We start from the raw sequence: 23,245 nt of genomic DNA on the forward strand, positions 1-23,245 counted from the left end.
TAATCAATTCAGTCGATCACAAAAAAGAAAAAAGAAAAAAGTGTCAATTCATTGTTATTAAAAAAAAATAATAATAAAAAGAATCCTGTTATTGGTTTTAAACATAAACGATTGCGATTTATTCTCGGTTAATTGCCCAGCCCTAGCTTATCTCAATTTCTGGTTGAAAGTGATTTTTTTTGTGGTTGTTGTTGCTGGTGGTGTTTGCTGTTTTTGTTGTTGTTTTTTTTAGGAGGTCTATTATCGTCTATTTTTTTCAAATGGCCTTTTCAGAGCCTCGCCAGACATTTCTGATCATGCTCAGTCTGTCCTTGTGGCTCTTCTTGTTACACCGCTGCCCACCCACCCACCTCTCAACCTCACCTCTCCATCACCACGTCTCACCCCACACACCCACCCACCCACCCACCCACCCACGTTCACTCCTTTCGGCCTGGCTCCGTTTGCATCAGCCTCCTGTCTCTTTGACTGATGTTTTCTGTTCCACAGCACACAACAATATCATATTTGAGCGGTGGTTACACCGTCTCCTATACGTGGCCGTGTGTGTATGCGTGCGTGTGTGCGTGTCTGTATGTAGCCTGAGGTACCTTTTTTGACCACACATGTTAAGGGAGGGGCGCTGTTGTTCAGGCCAGGCCAGACACACACACACACACACACACACACACACACACACACACACACACACACACACACACACACACACCCACCCCACACACACAGGCACCCCCCCCCCCCCCCCCCCCACGACCACCGCTCAGTTCACACGGGTGTGATTTAAAAAAAAAAGAACTCTGGATCAAACCTTCTTTTAGGCTGTTTGTACAGTGTGTTCGTTTATTTTCAAGCGCCCAGCTCCCTTCCGTCAGACCCTTCCCCTTTGAAGCGTGGATTTCAGACAGAGGCCTTGTGATGCTCTTTGGAATGATGCGGGAGAAAGTGGTCACTTTGTCCATTGTTGCTAGAAATAAGCAGAACACAGTCTGAGGCACCACTGTTTCTCAACGTGGTGTCTGGGGACCACCAGAGGTCCAAAATGGACCCTTTACAGGTCTGTAACTCTGCTTGCTCTGGGGATGAATTGAATCAGATTTTTTTGTCAAATAAGAAACAGGATCGTGTCAAAGATCATGTCTCACCTAGACACAGTCTAAATGTCAGGGAGACAACATACCACGCCAATTGTATACGTTATTGTTATTAACATACTCCGCCATACAGATTGGCCAAAATTATATTTTATTCATATAAATAAAACAGTTTAGTGCCGCTTTAAATGAACACTGTTGATTGATAGTGTGGGCTGTGGGGTCCCAAAATGGTATCAAATGGGGGTCAGTGGCCTAATTGCATATCAATCTGAGGGTCCTTAAAAAAAAAAGAAAGTTGAGAATCACTGCATTATTAGGCCACGGACCCCCATCTGAAATATAAAAGTGTGTGTGTGCATGTGTGCGCGCACATGTGTGTGTGTGTGTGTGTGTGTGCGTGCGTGCGAGACCCCAATCTACACTGTACAATCCTCAGTGTTTATTACTCTTTTAGAACGGGTACACTGTATTGTGTATCATTATTTTATGCTTTAACTATTGAAAAATAGCAGATATACAAGCTCGCAGCGCGGCACCGAGTGCCGCGCTGCGAGCTTGTAGATCTGCTATTTTCGAAAAATCGTGAAAATTAGAATTTTGTACGCTCTCAAGAGTTACAGACCCATGTAAAGCCAAGGGTCCACTCAGAACCCCTGGTGGTCCCTGGAACCTGGCCTGGGGAACCCCAGTGTTCTAAGGGGAACAGACAGGCCCTCTGAGGAGTGCTTGCTTGTCACACCGAAGATGCTGAATTATTTTTCACGCGTTTCCTTGCGCATATTACTTTTCTTCTTCATTCACACGGTCATTCATATATGTATTCATTCCATTGTATTTGAGCTATTAATCTCAAGGCTAAGTTATTTGAGTTGTTAATCTCGGTATGTACGATAAAAAGGGTTTGCCTAAGGTTGTTTTTTGTCACCGGGGGGAGTTGTATTGTATTGTGTAAATGTGGCTTTCAGGACACAGGTAAATATTTGAGTTGTATATCTTGAATGTGTGGCCAAACACATTTCTCTTGAGATATCAAAGAGAGCTCTGGAATGCATGTTAGTGGAGCGCATGACGTTCTTCTCACGCTAAGAAACCAGCCTGTGTAGAAGCTCAGCTTTTTCTTGCAAGCACCGAATGTGGTCAGTACACTGCTGCTAATAGCCATCATTCTATCCATAACTTTTTCAATTAATCCAATCATTGAGAATTGTGTACAACAATTGGCTGTGTACAACAGTGTGTACAACAATAGGCTGCAACTGCTCTTAAATTGATTAATGTAGGATTGATTCACTGGGCTTCTTCTATAATGGCTAGCAGTGTTCATGCACAATGTTTTCATTGGCATTTACTTCAAACATAGTAAGTTTTGTCATGTTTGTCATTCATTTGAACTTTTCAAATGCATGTGATACTGTATGTACTGCAGATGAGATATTTCAGACAGTCGTTTGTATTGTATCCTTGCTCTGAACCTCTCAGAATTGTAGCATACCGTTGCTTTTGGGCAGAAACCTTTCATGTCTGTACAACTTTTTGTGTTTTTTCGTAAATTAACAACGTACAGCGTCACACAAAAGCATCAAAAGTAGCAGATCTGCAGCGACGTGTTTTGAGCTTGCCGATCTGCTAGTCTTGCAACTTTTTGAATTTGAATCCTGAAGAGTAACAGTTTTGGCCATGGTTTCTACCCGTCAGAGACGACATACTGTGTACTGATCATTTTCACGTTAAATCGTTGTTGTCGGGTGGAAACCTTGTATGTCTAAACCGTTCGTTTTGCATTTATCATTTAGAAAATGATCTGAAATAGTGAAAACAGCAGTGTGCTTGTAGATCTGCTGTTTCACTACTTTTGTGCGATGGCCTTGTATGATGAAGCAGGGCTGTACTTTGCGAGAAAAGAAAAAAAAAACATACAAATTAGTAATTTGGAGATACAATGTTTCTGCCTGACAGTGACGATATATTGTCATATAAAACGATGGTTCTCAAAGTGGGGTTCAGGTACGCTCAGTGGTTCCTTGAGGGGTTTCCAAATGAACCCCTTGAAGTGTCCATTTGTGTCCATTTGTACACCCTGCGGACCACTGAGATATATTAATGTAATAATTTAGTAAAGCATCTACCTTCATATTGGTATCCGTTGAGAATATTTCATGGACAATCAAAGATGTCAGTTGTTGTGCAGAGACAAATGAATTGGTACAGTTGTAGTATATTTCCAATGCGTGTCATTACATTATCAACATTATGCCCAAATGTCAGAGCCCTTCTTGTCAGTACCCGTGTGGGCATGGTTATCAGGATAATTCCAACATATCCATATTATATCCATATATCCATTATATGAGACTACATAAACATTTATAAAAAGATGAAGATTTTGCATATCGTAAAATATAGTTATGTGGTGTTGTCTCTTCCTGGTTTTAATCACTTAAACCGTATTTTGTTCTTTGAACAAAAAAAGGGTTTTAAAAATTCCCCAAATAGCACAAAACATTTTTGGCCATTTTTTACATAAAAATACATTTAATATTATCGCCACAATACGATATTGTCACAATATCGACATCGAGGCACTTGGTCAAAGACTTTGTCCACGTGGCCCAGCCCTACTTCCAAAACGGAGGGAATGATGATTCCGGGTGTGTCGGTATACGCGCGCGTCTGTGTCTGTACTGTATGTGTGTTGTGTTTGGCGTCATAGCGTCCGTCTCTAAGCCCAGTGAGTTTCCTTTCTCTCAGTGAACGACTCCAACGTCCAGTTCCTGGACCAGGACGATGACGACGACCCCGACACGGAGCTGTACCTCACCCAGCCCTTCGCCTGCGGCACGGCCTTCGCCGTCAGCGTGCTCGACTCCCTCATGAGCGCCGTGAGTACAGCCACTCCCCCACACACTGTGTCTACAGTAACTAGCTAGTTCTAGCTCTAGCTAGGACTAACTCAAAACCAGGGCTGTAGCTATGGGTAGGCCTGGGACCACCCATTTTGTTTTTGGGCCCACGCAATATCATATAGTTAACAGTATATACATATATATATATATATATATATATATATATATATATATGTATTTTATTTTTAAGCGGTGGAGCCGCTCCTCCAAGTGGGTATGTCTGTATGTGGCTGGCTGGCTGGCTGGCTATGTCCGTATCATGGCAATACCTCTGCTGACCACACACACACACACACACACGAGGGGCGCTGTTGAGCAGGCCAGGCACACTCTCACGCACACACACGCACAAACGCATGCACGCACACACGCAGCCTCCACCGCTCAGTTCACACGGGTGTGATTTTTTTCTTCTATTTTAGATATTCTGATAACAGTAGCTTCCTTACAACAACTAAAATAACAATGTGGACCGCAATCTCTCGCGTGTTTTCAGTGATGCAAAGTGTCATTGTCATTGTGTGGGCTGTTAGGGAACAGTGTGTGTTTATATGAAATAAATGTTGAACAAGCTAAGATGGAGGGTTATGAAGGTGCAGTGTGTTGTTGCAGAGCGGTTGCGCGTGTGTTGCACTGGTTGTATCGCCAGATGGAGATGACACAGAGACACGCAGACACACAAAGACACACCAACACACAGATATTGAGTAACTTTGATGGGAGACAGGCTGAGAAGAAACGGACTGCAAAACGCTAGAAGGCAGAAAGAAGAAGGCATAGAAGACTGTAGAAGATGGAGGCCATTTTCTTTGTTGATCACACGTCGCAAACAACAAACAGTATCTGCTGTTGCCTCTTCTAGTTCAGGGGCTAATTCTCAAGCTTTTTTTACACCAGGACCCCGTTGTATCAGTGAAATGTTTTGGTGACCCCCACACTTGCGTTCAAAAGCATATTTAAAACGTATACAGTATTATTAGTAGCCTTGAATAGTAATTATGTAATACATTTACAATGATGTATAGAAAAGTGTTTCTCTATGCATTTTGGAAACATAAACTGTACATATAGGGATTGAGCTCGAAACAAGGGCTCGCTACAAACTTGATAAAACATTTATTGAGTACCCGGTATGAATAAGCTTTGGGCTTATCAAGCTTGTTACCGACCATAGCGGCCCATGACGTAATTTTTAAACAATCAAGACAAGAGGTGATCAAGAAATTATTACAGTACTATCCATAATATAAATCCATTTAACACTTATTGCGCACTAATGAATGATTGTTTTAATGATATTTAATGATAATATTTGTTAATTTTGTCAGAATTGTCATCTTCATATATGGTGGTCAGCCACAAACTCACAAAAGATTCCAGTTCTGTTCAGAATTTGTCTCGCGTCTTTCCACAAAATATTAGAGAACGCTCAATAGTGGGCTCGATAAAAGCCCGGCTCAATAAGCAGGATTGATAAGGTGCTCATTATCAATAAAAATTAACGAGCTCCATCTATGTACATATACAGTATATGCTTACATTAATGGTTTTTTTTGTTTTGTTTTTTTAAGTGAGAACCCACCTTCGCCTTCCACCAGCCCTGTTTAGGGTCCCGAACCTCAGTTTGAGAACCTGTTGTTCTATCTAGTTGATCATTTAGTCCCTACAATGAAAACACCTATTAAGAAGAAGACACTAGGACTAATGTGGAAAGTGAGGCACAATAGGCAGAGCAGGGTCAGGGTTTATGATCAAAATGTTTATGATGAAAGAATTCTGTATCGACCGCAGGGGTTCTTGCTCTTTTTTTATTACCGAGGTTTATGGGAGGCAAAAGTTTTACAGCTGTATCACAAATACTATTAAAGTCTTAATGCCGCCTCGTGAACACCACAGATTCTTAGCGCTGTGTGTGTAAATCAACACACCATGAAGGTAAAGAGAGATTTTTTTTTAAAGGATTAATCCAGTTAAACCGGGTACAAATTATTGGGTATCATTTTATGTTTTAGCTATTAAAAAATAGCAGATAGACAAGCTCACAGTGCGGCACCAAGTGCTGCGAGCTTGTAGATCTGCTATTTTTGAAAAATCTTAAATTTGTGCAATTTTTTGAATATTTTGACCCGATTCTATAAGTGTCTTCTGAATCCTTCCAAGTGTTTTTTTTTTTATTTTATTTAAAAAAACAAATTTTCTATGTCAGTGGTGCTCAAACTTTTTCATGTCAAGGACCCCCAAAACGATATGTATTTGGGCGCGGACCCCCATCTCAAAATATTGTATCAGGGACCCCCCCAAAAAAGCAAATATTTGAGTTACAAACGTTCGCTTTGAAAATACGTATATCCAAAGATTTGCACATATTTTCACGACTTTAAAAAAAAATTGCAGATCTACAAGCTTGCAGCGCTGTGAGCTTGTATATCTGCTATTTTTCAATAGGTTAAAGCATTCAATAATTCTAGGCCCAAATGGGTTTAACAGATGCAGAAACGCTCTGGCGTTTCCAAAGTAGGCAGAAGTTTGTAAGTGGAACGACGCCACATCATCGATCACGCTTCGCCGCCGCCGCGTCTTCCGCTGACATCAAACGGGGGGGAGGAGGTCGTCGTCACCGTTTCCCCCGTCTTAAGTGTCAGGGATTCAACTTTTCAAGGGCCTTATTAGATCTTTTAACAAGGTAAAACGCTGAGGTTCCACTTAATGGCACCTATGACACCAGGGTGGGCCACAGCACAGCACAGCGACGGGCAAAAAAAAAAAGATCTCTCTTTCTTTCTTTCTTTCATCTCCTGACGGTGTCATACCCGTCGTATCAAGGTATATCAAAGACAGGAAAAGAACCTTCATAACCCTTTTTTTCAACTTTTCTCCTCCCTCCCGACTTCTCCGAACCTACGTGCGTTATGTCGTCACTGTCGCGTGCGTGGAAACCTGAAAATAATTACCTGTGGATCCAGTGGAACCAATGTACTTATTCTTTAGTCACGATGTTAATTAGTTTTCATAGGTTCAATGTTCATGAAAACCCACTTAAACACTTTCACTAGAAAAACATTTTCCAAAATAGCGAACATATGCTACAATCTTGTACTGTACATTGGCTATTCTTGCTGCTTTTGTGTGATGAGGTATTAATTGACAGAAAAAATATTGTCTTTGAAACCTCATATGTCCACAGCTGTTACTTTTTCAAGATTCAAATAAAAAAGAAAACTGCAAAAGTATAGCAGATCTACAAGCTCAAAATGCACCGCTTGCGGATCTGCTACTTTTGATACTTTTGAGTGACACTGTAGAATGCATGTATGTAGTATGTGCCCTATCAAGTTGGGCCTTAATTCACAAAAATAAAATAAAAAATGGAGATGTAGGGATGGGACGATATGAACATTTCATATCACGCTTATTGTGACAAAATAAATCGCGATTTACAATATTATCACGATAATTATCCTGGGGTGGAACATAATGCCAAAAAATTGCAGATCTACAAGCTCACAACGCATCGCAACACTACGCATTGTGAGCTTGTAGTTCGTCAATTTTTTGGCAAAGACAAACGCGACGCATTGTGAGCTTGTAGATCGGCAATCTTTTGGCAAAGACATTTGATAGAGTGAAAAAAAGACTGTATCAAGTACATATACAATGATTAAGTACCTTTTACCAATAGAGGATTTAAGTGGTGCCGGATATGCAGCTCGTCAAATAAAAGGTGAAATGATCCCAGTGCATGTTGGAGGACGATATCACGATAAATGTAATGTCCACGATATGATTATCGTGAGTGTATCGCGTATCGTCCCCATCCCTAAAAGAGGTCTCCGCCCGATTATGGAGATACAAGGTTTCGCCTCGACAGACAGACGGACGGACAGACATGTTTCCCTCCGGTGTTGTGATGGCTCAATTCCAGCAGCTCTCTCTCTCTCTCTCTCTCTCTCAGTGAATGAGGGGGAGGAGGGAGGGGGGGTCTTTGGTGCGGAGCGGGGCAGGCGTCAGCTGTATAGTGTGGCTGCCGGTCAGAGGTGAGGCCTGCTAATGGACAGTGCTCATCCATCATGAGCCTCCCGCAGGCCTGTCAGGAAGCCCAGGGAAGAGAGGAGAGCTGCCACTCTGTGGCCTCGGCCAGCGCCGAGTGACACCGCCTGTCTTCACACAGCGCGGGGAGCAGGGGCGTCACTCACAAGGGGGGGGGGGGGGGGGGGAGTGGGACTGAGTTACTAGGGCCCAAGGAGGTGGAGGGGGCCTTAATTATTTTATACTTTAGCTATTGAAAAATAGCAGATATACAAGCTCGCAGCGCGGCACCGAGTGCCGCGCTGTGAGCTTGTATATCTGCTATTTTTCAATAGTTTAAAAAGCACAAAATGTGAGTGAATCCTTGTACCCAGGGCCCAGAATTTGGTGTGACACCCCTGAGTGCGGGGGGAGAGAGCGAGGGCTCCTGTGACGGGAGGGGGGGTGAAGGGATAACAGAGAGAGCCTGACACCCCGCGGGGCACAGCAGAAATGTCTGGTTCACCGTAAACGCATCACACAGCAGTGCATACAGGACAGTGTGAGACGCAACAGTACAGGAGAGATGTTGCGTTGAAACGGCACTGCGAAATGTTACCCTCTGTGTTATTGCTACCGAAGCTGTGAAGGAATGCTTAAAGGGGCCCCCCATGCTTTTCAAAATATATATTTTACATACATATTGGTCCATAATACGGTTTTATATAGGTTTTAGCCTAAACAACCTCTCGGATATTTAAATGTCATGTTCTGTCTGTCTCTAATTCCAAGCCATTTCAGATGCAATACCAAAATGCCCTTTGTTGGCAACGGGGCGCTGTCTTTGGGCTAAAATTGGAATGATACAGAGAAGATTAGCATGGTACCACAATGATAACCATGTAGAGTAAATCCATTCAAGACAATTTTAGTACCACTTTACTTCATATATATAGTCTCAATAGAATATAGCCTCCCAAAAGTACCGCCCCCTTCTCTAGGGGGCCCAATAGGAAATGAGCCCCTTTGTGACATAAACAAGGGCCTGTGACAAACATTGGCCCGAAAGAGTTTCAAAAGAGTACTGTTCAGACACGCCCATTCAGAAAATCATTGAAATGAAAGGCAAGGCTTAGAGTTAATGAATGGGTTTTGGGAAGACCAAAAAAACAAGAAAGAAATGACAACATAAGAAATAAAAAAAATAATCATGGTTTAAAGGACCACTTTGCCGTCTTCATATGATTGATCCTCATTATATGGTAGTGTCTGGGCCAGTATCTGTGGCCCAGACACTGGCTGGCAGTGGACAGTTCAGAAACTCGCTTACCAGTGACATGGCTAATCCAAGCTAAAAACTGCAGGCTTTCTATTCCTGGAAATGTTGTATGCTATAATAGAAGTAGGTGTTTTCTCATTAATAAAACTAATAAATACAACATGAATTAAATTGTTTGAAGTGACCAAACCTGCCAACCGATGATGTCATTCATAGGCGGGTTTCTGAATTGTCCACCCACATCTGAGACACAGACTATTACATATGATATATCGCAAGTATGCGATCACACAAAGAAACATAATATCACTGGCAAAACCATTGTTTACCTATGGTACCTGTTGTGAATGTGCAATCCTCTCCCCTTGCAAGTGTGTAGATTGTATATTTTCACTATTTCGACATTTATTTAAAAACAAAATTGGAAAAACATTAAATGATTTTTTGTTTTGTTTTTAGTTTTTTAGTTTTTTTTAATAATTTTGAAAATCTTTTGAACTAATTACTTTGTTGTTTTGGGGAAACTCCCGGCCCATAAGAAATGCTTTGGGTCTAGGAATAGATCAATCCCCTCAACGTGCCACCTCTCTGCTCGTGACTCTAATGCAGGGGTTTTCAAAGTGGGTGACGGGGCACCCTGGGGTGCCGTGACGGCAGTCCAGGGGTGCCGTGAGATAATTTGATAATATTTGGAATTTATTTGGACGCTTAAATATTTAGTATCATTTTAAACTTGATGTACAAAGTTATTTTCAGTCAGTTCTAACCAAAATGACTATTATCTCAACGTTTTCCTCGCAACATAATCACTAAAATATCGTCACTGTCGGGCAGAAACCTCGTATCTCCAAGTTTCAAATGTGTAAGTCTTTTGGTAAAGCAAAGCCCTGCTTCATCATACAAGACTGTCGCACAAAACTAGTGAAAACAGCCGATCTACAAGCACACAACGCCTCGCGATGCGAGGCGTTGTGTGCTTGTAGATCTGCTGTTTTCACTAGTTTAGTACATTTTATAGATGATAAATACAAAACGAACGGTTTTGGACATACAAGGTTTCCCCCCGACAACGACGATATGTGTTATAAGGTGCTGGGAGTGAAAATTATAATGTAGGGGTGCCTCGGATTAAAAAAATATTTATGGGGTGCCCTGAGACAAACACATTTGGGAACCCCTGCTCCGATGGCATCTTGCTTACAGCGCTATCCCTTTGCTCTTCTCTCCCCCAGACATACTTCAACGATAATATCCTCACCCTGATCCGCACGCTGGTGACGGGGGGCGCCACCCCCGAGCTGGAGGCCCTGTTGGCGGAAGAGAACGCCCTCCGAGGAGGCTACAGCACGCCGCAGACGCTGGCCAACAGGGACCGGTGTCGCGTGGCCCAGCTGGCGCTCTACGACGGGCCCTTCGCCGACCTGGGGGTCAGTTGCCTGGTTAATAAACCAGACCGAACACAACAACACCCCCTGGCGGTAGTGGTGTTGTAGTACGGTCTGGTACTGATCCATTGAGATTCTATTTCCTCAACCAGCTTCAAGGGTTGGCCAATCAGGGTTGTATGCTTGGGGCACGTGGTTTCTGTAGGCTTGGGGCATGTGGTTTGGGGCAAACCCCAGAAATGAAAACTCTTCCTGAAATCTCAGACTCTCTTCCCAAAACGAAGTGTGTGATAGAGGCTGGCAACGCCAGGCAAGGGGGTCAGTGGACCAGTGTTTCATTTCTACTATACCTTTCTAAATACAAACTAAGCTTTGAAGACTAAAACTAGGATGAATATATTGACAATTGCGTCAACAAATTAAAGTGTTATACAGGTCTTAGCCTAAACAACAACTCGGATATTGAAATGTCATGTTCGGCTCTAATTCCAATCCGTTTCAGATGCAATACCAAAATGCCCTTTGTTAACTTGGCAACGGGGCGCTGTCTTTGGGCAAACATTCAGACAAAGTCACAAAAATGAAAACCAAGGCTTAGAGTTAATGTATTGTATTTTTTTGGGTGGAAAAATACACTGGGAATAATAAAATACATGAAATAAGACTAAAAGTAAATGTTTATTTTTTATTTATTTTTATTTTATTTTATTTTTTTCAAAAGACTATGACTAAAGAAGTACTGGGGGGTTTTCCGTGTGCTTTAGCCCTATTTGGACGTTTTTTCCTCTGGAAAGACCAAGCAATCGCAGTTTCAGCCGGCGGTCCCGTCCCCTCGGGCTATGGGATCGATGGAAACGGCACACTGGGGATATAACCTCACAGACGCTGCCTGACGCAGTCTTTTTTTGTTCTGCCGGGCTTTCAGGACGGCGGATGCTACGGCGATCTGTTCTGCAAAGCGCTGAAGACCTACAACATGCTGTGTTTCGGCATCTACAGATTGAGAGACGCTCACATGACCGTGCCGAGCGGGTGCACAAAGCGGTAGGTACAGTGCACCGGCCCTCCCTCACCACCACACTTTACAAGAACATGTAGGCCTACTGTACTGTAAGTGACGTGTATATATTATCGTCAATGTCGGTCCAAGTTTCAAATGTGTATGTTTTTGTGTGTGTTTTATGTGTCATCATACAAGACTGTCCCACGAAACTAGTGTAAATAGCAGATCTACAAGCACACAACGCCTCGCGCTGCGAGGCGTTGTGTGCTTGTAGTTCTGCTATTTTCAAAAACATTTTTAAACAATATATTTATTGAATCTTTTCGAAATATACAGAATATGTATGACTTGAGTCAATGTTAATATACTGAACATTAGAACAATAGACCAGGCATAAAAAAACAAAACACAAACAATAAAAACAATTATAAACAATACACAAATCAATATTTATAGTCATTTTTAAAATGATAAATACAAAACGAACGGTTTTGGACATACATACAAGGTTTTCACCCAACAACAATGATATATACAGCATATAAGTGACAAATAAATATACAAGGTCCCGGATACAAGAGGCCCCGAAATGGGTTTTCTCAGGCGATTGGCTGGGTAAGAAGTTCAGTCACCCGGGAGAGACTCGGAGGTGAGCCACTGCTCCATTACACGGACAGGAGACAGTTATTTCGGTTGCCTAGGGAGGTCTTCGGGGCACGTCCCACTGGGAGGAGGCCACAGGGCAGAAACACTGGTCTTACACCAGTGGTTCCCAAACTTTTTTACATCGAGACCCAAAAGAGAAATGAGATGTTTGCCCCGGACCCAAACTGGTGAAAACGCGACCGCGGTTTTCCCGGTGAACCTGAGCGCAACGGTGGGGGCGTGGGAGTGTGGGGAACACGCACCACTGACTATTGCCGATGATGGAGAGGTTATGTATTGAGAGGAACTCTTGCCGATTTCGTAAGAGACTCGTCGCCAATTGCAAGATATTTAAAAGTAATTTGGGGGAATTGGGGCCATGATTATAACCCCTTCTTCCCATTATTAGACTAAGGATTTATATTGTCTGTTTTATTGTTTACAACCACAATACGTGTGGCAAGATCACGGTTCCACTAGTTTTACTAGTAGGCTAGTAGGCCTAGAAGCCTTTTCATAAGTTAATTTAATGTTTTCCCTTTAATGATTTCCTTTATCGTCATCTTCCGCTAATGCACACAACTGTTTTCGCCAGGTTTAAGGTCTTATTTTAGTTGTTTCTCATAAGCTCGCGACCCTCCTTGCCCATCGGCCCCCACCGTTGTGCTTAGGTTCACCGGGAAAACCGCGGTTGTGGTGAAAACGGCAAATCTACGAGCTCAGAACGTGTCGCGCAGCGTTGTGAGCTTGAAGATGGGCTATTTTCACTACTTCTTAAACATTTTGTTTTCTAATTTATGGAATGTCTTACATTTTTTTTTTGTATTATTTACTAATGAAATATAATATGATAATAATATATATTTTTTGTTTTCATGAAAATCGTAGCTTTTTGGGGAATGCTTTTTGAAAACGCCAGAAAAAAAAAATTAAGGGACCCATAAAAATGTGTCTACAACCTACTGTACAAACTGGTCCCGACCTAGTGTTTGGGAAGCAGTGATCTTCTATTCTCGGCCAAGCGTCGAGCTTCGAACTAACTTCATGTGTTATCCCCTCTGTGTGTGTGTATGTGTGGGGAAAAAAACAAAACAAAACAAAGGTACGTGATCACCAACCCACCGTACGAGTTTGAGCTGGTGCCGACGGACCTGATCTTCTGCCTGATGCAGTTTGACCACAACGCGGGCCAGTCCCGGGCCAGCCTGTCCCACTCCTCCCACTCCTCCCATTCCTCCAGCAAAAAGAGCTCCTCCGTCCACTCCATCCCCCCCACCAACAGGCAGAACCGCAGCAGCAAGAGCCGCGAGTCCCGCGACAAACAGAAGTACGTAAACGGTGCAACGCAAACGATGTGTGTTTGTGTGTGTGTGTGTGTGTGTGTGTGTGTGTGTGTGTGTGTGTGTGTGTGTGTGTGTGTGTGTGTGTGTGTGTGTGTGTGTGTGTGTGTGCGCGCGCGTGCGGGGTGTGTGTGCGTGCAGCATGTGGTGTATAGTGTTCACTGAGCCTGTGTGTGTGTCGGTGTTAATTTGGACGGCGAATTTTGATGTAGTTTTAGTCAGTCTTTTGAATAAAATGTCTTTTAGTTTTAGTCATATTTTAGTCGTCTGAAATGTGAGATTACAAATCTATCATAGGATTTGAGTCGACTAAATCTACAGTTGATTGATGGCGTCGCAATGCCTGATTTTACACTTGGTTGCATGTTGAAAATAGGACATCTACAAGCTCACGAGCTTGTAGATCTGCTATTTTCAGAGTGCAACACCCGAGCGCTACCAAACATAAAATGACTTGTATTTCTACTATATCTAGGTTGACGAAATTGACAATACATTTAGTCTTGGTTTTAGTCATCATAGCTTAGTTTTTATTTAGTTTTCATCTGTGAAAAAAGGTAGTCAACTTTTTTCCTCATAATTTGAGTCGACCAAATGAACACTGAATGTATTTGTGTGTGTGTGTGTGTGTGTGTGTGTGTGTGTGTGTGTGTGTGTGTGTGTGTGTGTGTGTGTGTGTGTGTGTGTGTGTGTGTGTGTGTGTGTGTGTGTGTGTGTGTGTGTGTGTGTGTGTGTGTGTGTGTGTGTGTGTGTGTGTGTGTGGGCTTGCAAAGCTATCTTTGTGGGGACCTCATGTCCCCACAAAGATAGTACAATCCAGGGAAAAAACCATGTGGGGACAAATTAATACGTCCCCACAAGGTCTTTAGGGGTTAGGTTAAGGGTTAGGGTTAGGGTTAAAATGAATGGAATGTCCCCACAAAGATAGTAGACTACGTGTAATGTCCCCACAAAGTAGCAATTGCAAACCTGTGTGTGTGTGTGTGTGTGTGTGTGTGTGTGTGTGTGTGTGTGTGTGTGTGTGTGTGTGTGTGTGTGTGTGTGTGTGTGTGTGTGTGTGTGTGTGTGTGTGTGTGTGTGTGTGTGTGTGTGTGTGTGTGTGTGTGTGTGTGTGTGTGTACCTATATTTGATGATGTTCCTTCTGTGTGTGTAATGTTTGTAGACTGTATCACACACACGCTTGTAGATTAAGTTCTGTGTGTGTGTGTGTGTGTGTGTGTGTGTGTGTGTGTGTGTGTGTGTGTGTGTGTGTGTGTGTGTGTGTGTGTGTGTGTGTGTGTGTGTGTGTGTGTGTGTGTGTGTGTAACCTGTTTTTGTTTGTGACGTGTGTGTGTGTTACATGTGCATCAGTGTCCATGCCGACATCGTTTCTGTGTTTTTCTCCATCCTCACCTTGCATGTGTTACCAGGCTGCCATGGCAACGCTACCATAGCGACCATCAACAACACATTCACTGAAACATACGTACAGGAGTTGAGCACTACCTTATAGCCATAGTGGCCTAATGTTACGTATATATACTGTATATATGTGGCAAGTCTACAATAATAAATAAAAAAAATAATTCTCACACTTTCAGTACTCTCTAAAATTCTTATCAACCAAGAGATAGTCCACCACAAAATGTGTTTCTATCAAATACTCACCCCATGGATATTTTTTTCATGGGGTGAGTAATCGATAGAAAAACTATCCCTTTAATACCACTTATATACTTTGTCTGCACGACACGTAGCTACAATAGCGTTTTTACAAGCTCATAACATATCCCGTTATGAGCTGGTAGATATATATATATTTTTAATCGCATATCAAACATGACATGAAGCATGCATATCTCCTTGTATGGGCCGTTCTGTCCATGACATCACTTATCTCCTTACATGGAGATCCGTGCTCATACATAGATGCATAAGTAGGCTACATACATACATACATATTGTACATACACACAAAGCCAGATGTTGGAGTGGTTAGCACCGCTCAAAAATCACCTAAACACCCAAAATAGTTTAAAAATGGTCCTATTTTTTTGCTCTCATGGTTAAATGAAAACTATGCATTGTACAGCGTACGTTTAATAGGTTTTAATATTCCCATGATTTACGTCCAACTCATTGGATTAGTATTTGTTGTTGTTGTTGTTGAACGTGTTGTTGGCATACCATTTCTCTACTCTAAATACTTTGTTTAGTGACAATAAATGTCATGTATTGTGGTTGATTATATTCATATTTATTGATCTATAGCTGTGTAACCTGTTTACGGTTAAGTTGATTAGCTGGCTGATAACTCATAAGCTCCATCCCTCATGAGCACTGTTGATATTTTGTTACCCATGGTGCTATTATGTACAGCTTTACCGCATGTCCATGTTAGTAAGCTATCGTTTACTGTTTACTTTTTATATTTTTGTTGCAGAAGACAAGACTTAGAATTCAAAGCTGGTCAAATATTTTGACCCAAATACTCCCGCAATAATAACTCCTCCCCCCTAATATACATTTTGAATTTCAGTTTACCTACCGGTGAATAAAGCCTGATTTATACTTTGTCGCGCGACGACGGCAACAGGGAAAATAGCCGAACCTACAAGCTCACAATGCGTCGCTTCCACGACGCATTGTGAGCTTGCAGGTTTGGCTATTTTCCGTCGCGCAGCGGAGCATAAATTGGGTGTAGCGCAGCGCAAGACAAAAAGGATTTAGCTAATGTTACGTTATTTTTTTACAAAGCATGCAGATTGTTACAATAATGTTGAGCGGAATGACTAATTGATGAATGCTGAATGGAAAAGATACATCTTAAAAAGCGTAATCTTGACAGTGTGACGTTAACATAACCCTAAATGCTCTAGACAATCTTCTACGGTATATGTCACCTTTTGTTATCTGCTTCATAGAGTGTTAAATACGACTTAACTTACCGTAGATTACTTACCTCTCTTTCTGAAGTGCAACAAGGATGAATAGAGTGAGCCAAGGTACGATGCCACGTTAAACGATTCTGCATGACTTAGCAACCTTTTCTATGGGGGTTCACACGGTCATAACCATGTCCTCTCACGGAGATTGTTATGACGCAAGGGGGAGTTTTCCTTTCTGTTCTGTTCTTGTCAGGGGTGTCGCACCAAATTCCGGGCCCTGGGTACAAGGTTTCACCCACATTTTGTGCTTTAACTGTTGAGAAATAGCAGATATACAAGCTCGCAGCGCGGCACAGAGTCCCGCGCTGCGAGTTTGTAGATCTGCTATTTTTGAGAAATCGTGAACATTTTGTGCAAGTCTTTGAATATTTCAAATCCTTCTAAGGTTTTTTGAAAAACCTATGTTTCTATGTCAGTGGTGCTCAAACAGTTTCATGTGGAGGACCCACAAAATGATATGTATTTGGCCACGGACCCCCATCTCAAAATATTTAGTTCCAGGGACCCCCCCAGAAGCAGAATTTGAGTCACAAATGTTCGCTTAAAAAATACATATATTCGAAGATTTGCCCGCATTTTCACGACTTTTCAAAAATAGCAGATCTACAAGCTCGCAGCGCGGCACTCGGTGCCGCGCTGTGAGCATGTATATCTGCTATTTTTCAATAGCTAAATAATTAAGAACCCTCCACCTTGGGCCCTAGTAACTCAGTCCCACTCTCCCCCCCCTTGTGACGCCCCTGGTTCTTGTTGGTGAATATTTGTTTTCTTGAGATTCTATGTAAAAAAAAAAAAAAAAAAAAAAACACATTTATATATATCATTATTATATATAATTATCATGCCTCAGTTTAAGTTTTGCTTTCGACCCGGAAAGCAAAATGTCTGCTCTACCTTCCTGTCAATCATATTTCACTCTGCATGAGGTGGGAACCTGCTCATCCTCCTCCTGTGTGCTTTTTATGACCTCAACAACTTCCTCCTCACCTTTGACGTTTCTGTTTGATTCTCCTTCCAGGCAGATCCCCTCCTTTTGGCTGATTTCTTCCAATCATTTTCTTTTTCCCCATGCCTTTTATTTATTCATTATGATTTTTTTCTCTTTTCTTTTTATTATTATGATTTATTTCAAGCTGATAATGGTTTGCATTGTGTGAGAGGTCTGTGTGTTTGCACATGTTCTATTCCTATTGAATGCTATTATACCTGATTGACTTTTTGATGTCGTTATTTCTATGCTGTCATAGGTTCGGTATAGCTCCACAAACTCCAAAGAAATGGCTTAATGGCATTGCGAAAAATGTCTTAAAAAAGAAAATAGTGAAAATCTTACCGGCTCACTTATTTTTATTAGCCTACATGACCAAACCAGGGACATGAGGTTGAACGTGTTTAAACAGGCACAATATACGCACACACTTGAATTAAATGTGAAATGACATGGTTTATATCGTCTCCGTCAGGTGGAAACCTCATAGGTCCGAAAGCAAAACTGTTACTTTTCGAAAATAGTAAAAGTATAAAATAGGCCTACTTTGTTTGTGACCACAACATTGCGAAACGCATCGCTTCGCACAGCGTTTCGAGCTCGTGGCTCTGCTACTTTTGATACTTTTGTGTGACACTGGGTCAAGAACGGTGTTAATTTAAAAAAAAAACCAAAAAAAAAAACACCATAAAATATCTTCACTGTCGGGCAGAAACCTTGTATCTCCTTGTATAATTATTTTTGCAAAGTAACCCACTGCTTCAATATACAAGGCCATCGCACAAAAGTAGTGAAAACAGCTGATCTATAAGCACACAACGCCTCGCGGTGCGAGGCGTTGTGTGCTTGTAAACCGGCTGTTTTCACTAGTTTAAATCATCTTAAAAATGATAAATACAAAACTAACGGTTTTGGACATACAAGGTTTCCACCCGACAACGACGACACGGGCAGAGTTTCTGCCCGGCCAGCAACAATATAACTGGTTACCATCCCGGCCCCCGGCCACAGTAGCTGCTCAATAGCTCGTTAGCGTGATATAGGCCTCGGCACAAAAACCACAGAGCCAAAAAGTCCTCTTTGTTATCACAATGACGGATGAGCCGGGCTGACTGCAGCCTCACACAGATCACACCTGGCATGTAGGTCAGGTCGCTTCAAAGCCCCATCCAGTGCAGCCAAATCGCTCACTCCTTCCCTCGCGTACAACTTTCTACAAAGTCTGCCCGAGCCAGTACGTTGCCACATCAGTCACGGCAGGAAAGTGGGAGGTGTGACAAATGTGCAGCCTAAATTGAAGATGGAGGGGGTACAGGGACGTGCTGGGCCCCTGATTCAGCCCGGGAAAAAGAGTTGGAGAGGCCCTCATTGCGCGCTATAGAGAGAGATCTCTCTCTATAGCGCTGCTGCTACTGAAAGATTTGCTACTGAAAGATTTCAGATCATGACAAGTGACAAGCCAGTGGGCCAATTACTGTACATGAGTTATATTTCGTCGTTGTCGGGTGGAAACCTTGTATGTCCAAAACCGTTTGTTTTGTATTTATCATTTTAAAAATGATTTCTAGTGAAATCAGCCGATCCACAAGCACACAACGCCTCGCACCGCGAGGCGTTGTGTGCTTGTTGTGTGATTGTTGTGTGCTTGATTTGAAGATCGGCTGTTTTCACTACTTTTGTGTGACGGCCTTGTATGATGGAGCAGGGCTTTGCTTTGCGAAAAAATGTAGAAATTTGAAACTTGGAGATACGAGGTTTCTGCCCGACAGTGACGATTTACTTTGTTGGCCGCCCAGCCCCCAAAATGGAACAAAGGCCGACATTTTATTTTAATTTTTTTCCTAATGGCCGGCCTGGACCGGCCGGGAATGAACCGGCCGTTCGGGAGTTGTCCCGCTTTTCCCAATGGCCAGCACGTCCCTTAGGGGGTATGTGTGTGAGCCTGTGAGCTTCCCCCCTCTCATAGCCCCCGCGTGCCTGATATGGTGGTTTGAGGCGACATGGCTAACTTTCACCGTAGCAGCAGCAGCGACACTCAGTGAGAGAGCGATGGCAGACATCTTGCTTCACCTCAGGCACTATTCCACACATCAAATGCCTGCCGCTGTAACACGCGGCCCCCACAGCCTCATGCTCGCTGACATTCACACACGGGCCCGCCCGCGCGCGCACACACACACACACACACACACACACACATACACACATGCACACGTGTGAACACAAACACACATTGGAGGTTGCAAACTAGAAAAATCTTGATTTTACAACTTCAGCCAAAAGGAATGACATCTAGGATGGCATTTTGTGGATGCTGTGAAATGCTGGAAGACAGTTTACAAACTTCTGATGGCTGACGTCTACCTTCTCCTGGCCAGAGACAGTACAACCCACCCCCAACACACACACGCACGCACACACACACACACTCACACACTTACTTCAAGTTAAAAGGAATGAACCTAAAGCTACGATCCAGGACCTATTTTCATTAATAAAACTGTTAATACAATATTGCTAGCACGATACATCTGGTAACTTCTAAATCAGTGGTTCTCAAACTTCTTTGTGTCAAGAACCCTCTAATTCATATGTGGTTGGCCCGTGGGCCGCGGATTCATCTGATTTTTCTTTTGCCCCCACCACTTTGAGAACCAATGATCTAAATGCAATAGTTAATAAAACTGGAAATATATTTAGGACAGAGAGCAGAGATATTGTGGACACTTTTCTTGCGGTGATAAGATTGTTTTCAAAGCGTTGGATGTGGTTCCGTTAGCAGCCACTCCTGCACAGACATGGGATTTAGATGTCACCGTTACATATCAGGAGGAGCTCTGAAGCACACAGCGATTGGACACTTGCTGCCTCTCTCTATCAGGCGCCTTACGGATTATAACTTTAATTTCTACTGCATATTTCTTTAAATGAACTTCAGCTTCAGCTTTAATCAGACTTTAATCAGACTTTTGATAACTTATGTCCATCTTGCAGTATTGTATAATATATCGTTGATGTCGGTTGAAAACCTTGTATGTCCAAAACCGTTTGTTTTGTATTTATCATTTAAAAAATGATTTAAACTAGTGAAAACAGCCGATCTACAAGCACACAACGCCTCGCACCGCGAGGTGTTTGTGTGCTTGTAGATCTGCTGTTTCCACAGCTTTTGTGCGACGGCCTTGTATGATGAACAAATTTGAAACGTGGTTTCCACCCGACAACGACGATATATAGCAATGAATATACCCTGACGTGATAAATCTTAACATAATTCTATTGTACTCTACTATGTTTAGATGGTGATTATGCAAGGGATATTTGCCACCGCGCCGGTTGTTGTTTAATCATCCTGCAGTGGGGAGTTATTTCTCAACAACAACCGGCGCAGCCTCAATTATCCTGCTTATTACACGGCTACTTAATAAATTCATTAATACATTGACCCAAAAGGAACAACAAAACAAAGTATTTCCTGGTAAGGAAAGTATTCCATAAGTGTTGCGCTGGCCGGCCCTCCAGCGTGACATGGTGAGAAAATAAGGAAGTGTTGATCAAATAAATTAGAATCAATTTTCGGTTACTGCATCGTCTATTTCTCACTTTAAATGTGTAATAAAAAATAAGAAATAAAACAATTCTTGAGAACATGATTAGTTGTAAATGCAATTGTGTTTGTTTACATGTCTGTCATGTTGTATATAGCATAAAAATCAAGCAGCTCATCCCGGTACTCTGAGCTTTGACTAGACAGCGGTCTGTTGAGCTGAGCCGCAATCACCCAGAAACAACACGCCGCTCAATTCTGCGACTGACCAATCAGAATCAAGCATTCAACCAAGCCGTGTAATAAAACAAATATATATGCTGTGTGCCAAAAGGCTTCTGCTTAAACTGAGGCGGTGAACATTGTGAACAATTCCACGAAAATGAGCCGTTTGAAAAACCTGAACGTCTTGTCTCTCCTGTCTTGCTTTGCAGAAAAGAAATGGTTTACAGATGAAGCAGAAAGTACGACATACCCACGGAACATTCAGATCAAGCCCATGAGCACCCACCTGGCCAACCAAGTCAACCAGTACAAATCCACCAGTAGTCTGATTCCACCGATCAGAGAAGTTGAAGACGAATGCTGAAAACAACAACCAAGGCCTAGACTGCAGAAACTCATGCGAAAATTCTGGAGGCTCTGTCGAAAAAAGAGATGGCAAAGGAAAGTTATCACGATGATGATTTGAAGAAGACGGACATCGATTATATTTCTCCTCACTCATTCTTAAGAATCAAAAGGGTTGAACAGGAACACAAACTGGAAGGGACCTCCTTTATGTGTATACCTTTAAATGTTACTTCCACACTCTCAAGACATTATGATTTTTTTTCTTTCGTTTTATTTATTAATGTATCCATATGTACATAATGACAATCAAAAATAAGGATTGTACAGCCCCCCTCGCCTCTAGCACTTTTTTTGGAATTGTTTAAAAAGAGTTGAGAAAAGAAAAGACAAAGACAAAAGAAGAAGTAGAAAGAAACATAAAAAAATAAAAAAAACGACGACAACCATTTTCAGTAACGGTACTTCCTGTAATTCTTTGCAATAGTTCACCTGTTTGTGTGACCAGACTCCAGGGGCTTGGAGGGAAACGAGGGGTCCCAGCGCTACAACTGATCACATCATCTCCCAAAGATCGGCCCCACCGCCTCCTCCTCCTCACACAGATCAGATGCTGTCATCTCTCACCAGCTGGGCTCATGGAGCTCACGTCTCCTGTCTGCTTCTGTTCTATTTGCACTAAAAGAAGAAAAAAAAAACTGATCAAGTTCCCTTTTTCTTTCTTTTTTTTTGGGGGGGGTGGGACACAAAGAAAAGAGAAGAAAAAAAAGATAACAACCACTTGAAACATCAGACCAGCCCCCACCTCACCTCACCCCCCCCCCAGCTTCTGAACGTGTTGGACGGTGATGTGTGGGCGGCGGCGTCGGAACTCGGAAGGCATGCTGTCTTTTTGCTACTGGACTCGGAACCTCGTGCCATCGCTTAAAAAAGGTTGTGACGAACGCCGCGCTGCTTGAATAAATCGACCGAGTGAGAGAGTGCATCATTCCAGCCCCTCTGCACAGCAAAAATCACATCGTAAAAAAAATAACTAAACCCCAGCAGTTGTGAAACTCAGAGGACGATGCGCAGTGTTTTTTTGGTATATGTACTGTACTAGTAACGCACCTCCAGTCCTTTCTCCCGATCATGACATCATACGGATTCATAAAATAATCTGAGACCGTTTTCAAGCTCCTATCGCATGGTGTGTGCCTGAAACCGCCCACCCTTCCCTCACCCCTCTCTCTCTTAAAGGTAATAATAGTGCAGTCGATGTACTACTTCACCTGAATACGTGAGAGGTGGAGGGGGGCTCAAAACGGGCGTTCCCTCGCTCATCATGGCTTCTCGGAGTGTTTACGGTATACACACATGCCGCGCTTGTGCACCGCAGCCGTGTGTGCGTTGCGTCCCTTCTGGTGTTTGCGATGATTAGTGCCGTCATCTCTCCCACCTGTGTGTGTGTGTGTCTGTGTGGGTGTGTCCGTGCGTGCGTGTGTGATGGTGCGATGGAAAAGCATGTGGGATCAAAGGTTCTAACGCGAAAGCCACGGAGGAACAACAGAAGCGTATA

General features: G+C 42.6%; 1 protein-coding gene across 1 annotated transcript in view; it reads left to right on the forward strand.

Moving 5' to 3' along the window:
* LOC308296468 (calcium-activated potassium channel subunit alpha-1a) overlaps positions 1–21,706 on the forward strand; it is a gene marked incomplete at both ends in the record, with an annotated part of 305,715 nt that extends 284,009 nt beyond the window's left edge. Inside the window, 6 exons of the mRNA XM_080739756.1 lie at positions 3,843–3,973; positions 10,514–10,708; positions 11,592–11,710; positions 13,417–13,641; positions 16,611–16,639; positions 21,552–21,706. Of these exons, the coding sequence (XP_080595882.1) occupies positions 3,843–3,973; positions 10,514–10,708; positions 11,592–11,710; positions 13,417–13,641; positions 16,611–16,639; positions 21,552–21,706 (854 nt within the window). The remainder of the gene's footprint in view (positions 1–3,842; positions 3,974–10,513; positions 10,709–11,591; positions 11,711–13,416; positions 13,642–16,610; positions 16,640–21,551) is intronic.
* Positions 21,707–23,245: the final 1,539 nt, after the last annotated feature.

This window comes from Nannobrachium achirus (assembly GCF_963921795.1).
Source record: "Nannobrachium achirus genome assembly, chromosome: 13".
Taxonomy (NCBI): Eukaryota; Metazoa; Chordata; class Actinopteri; order Myctophiformes; family Myctophidae; genus Nannobrachium; species Nannobrachium achirus.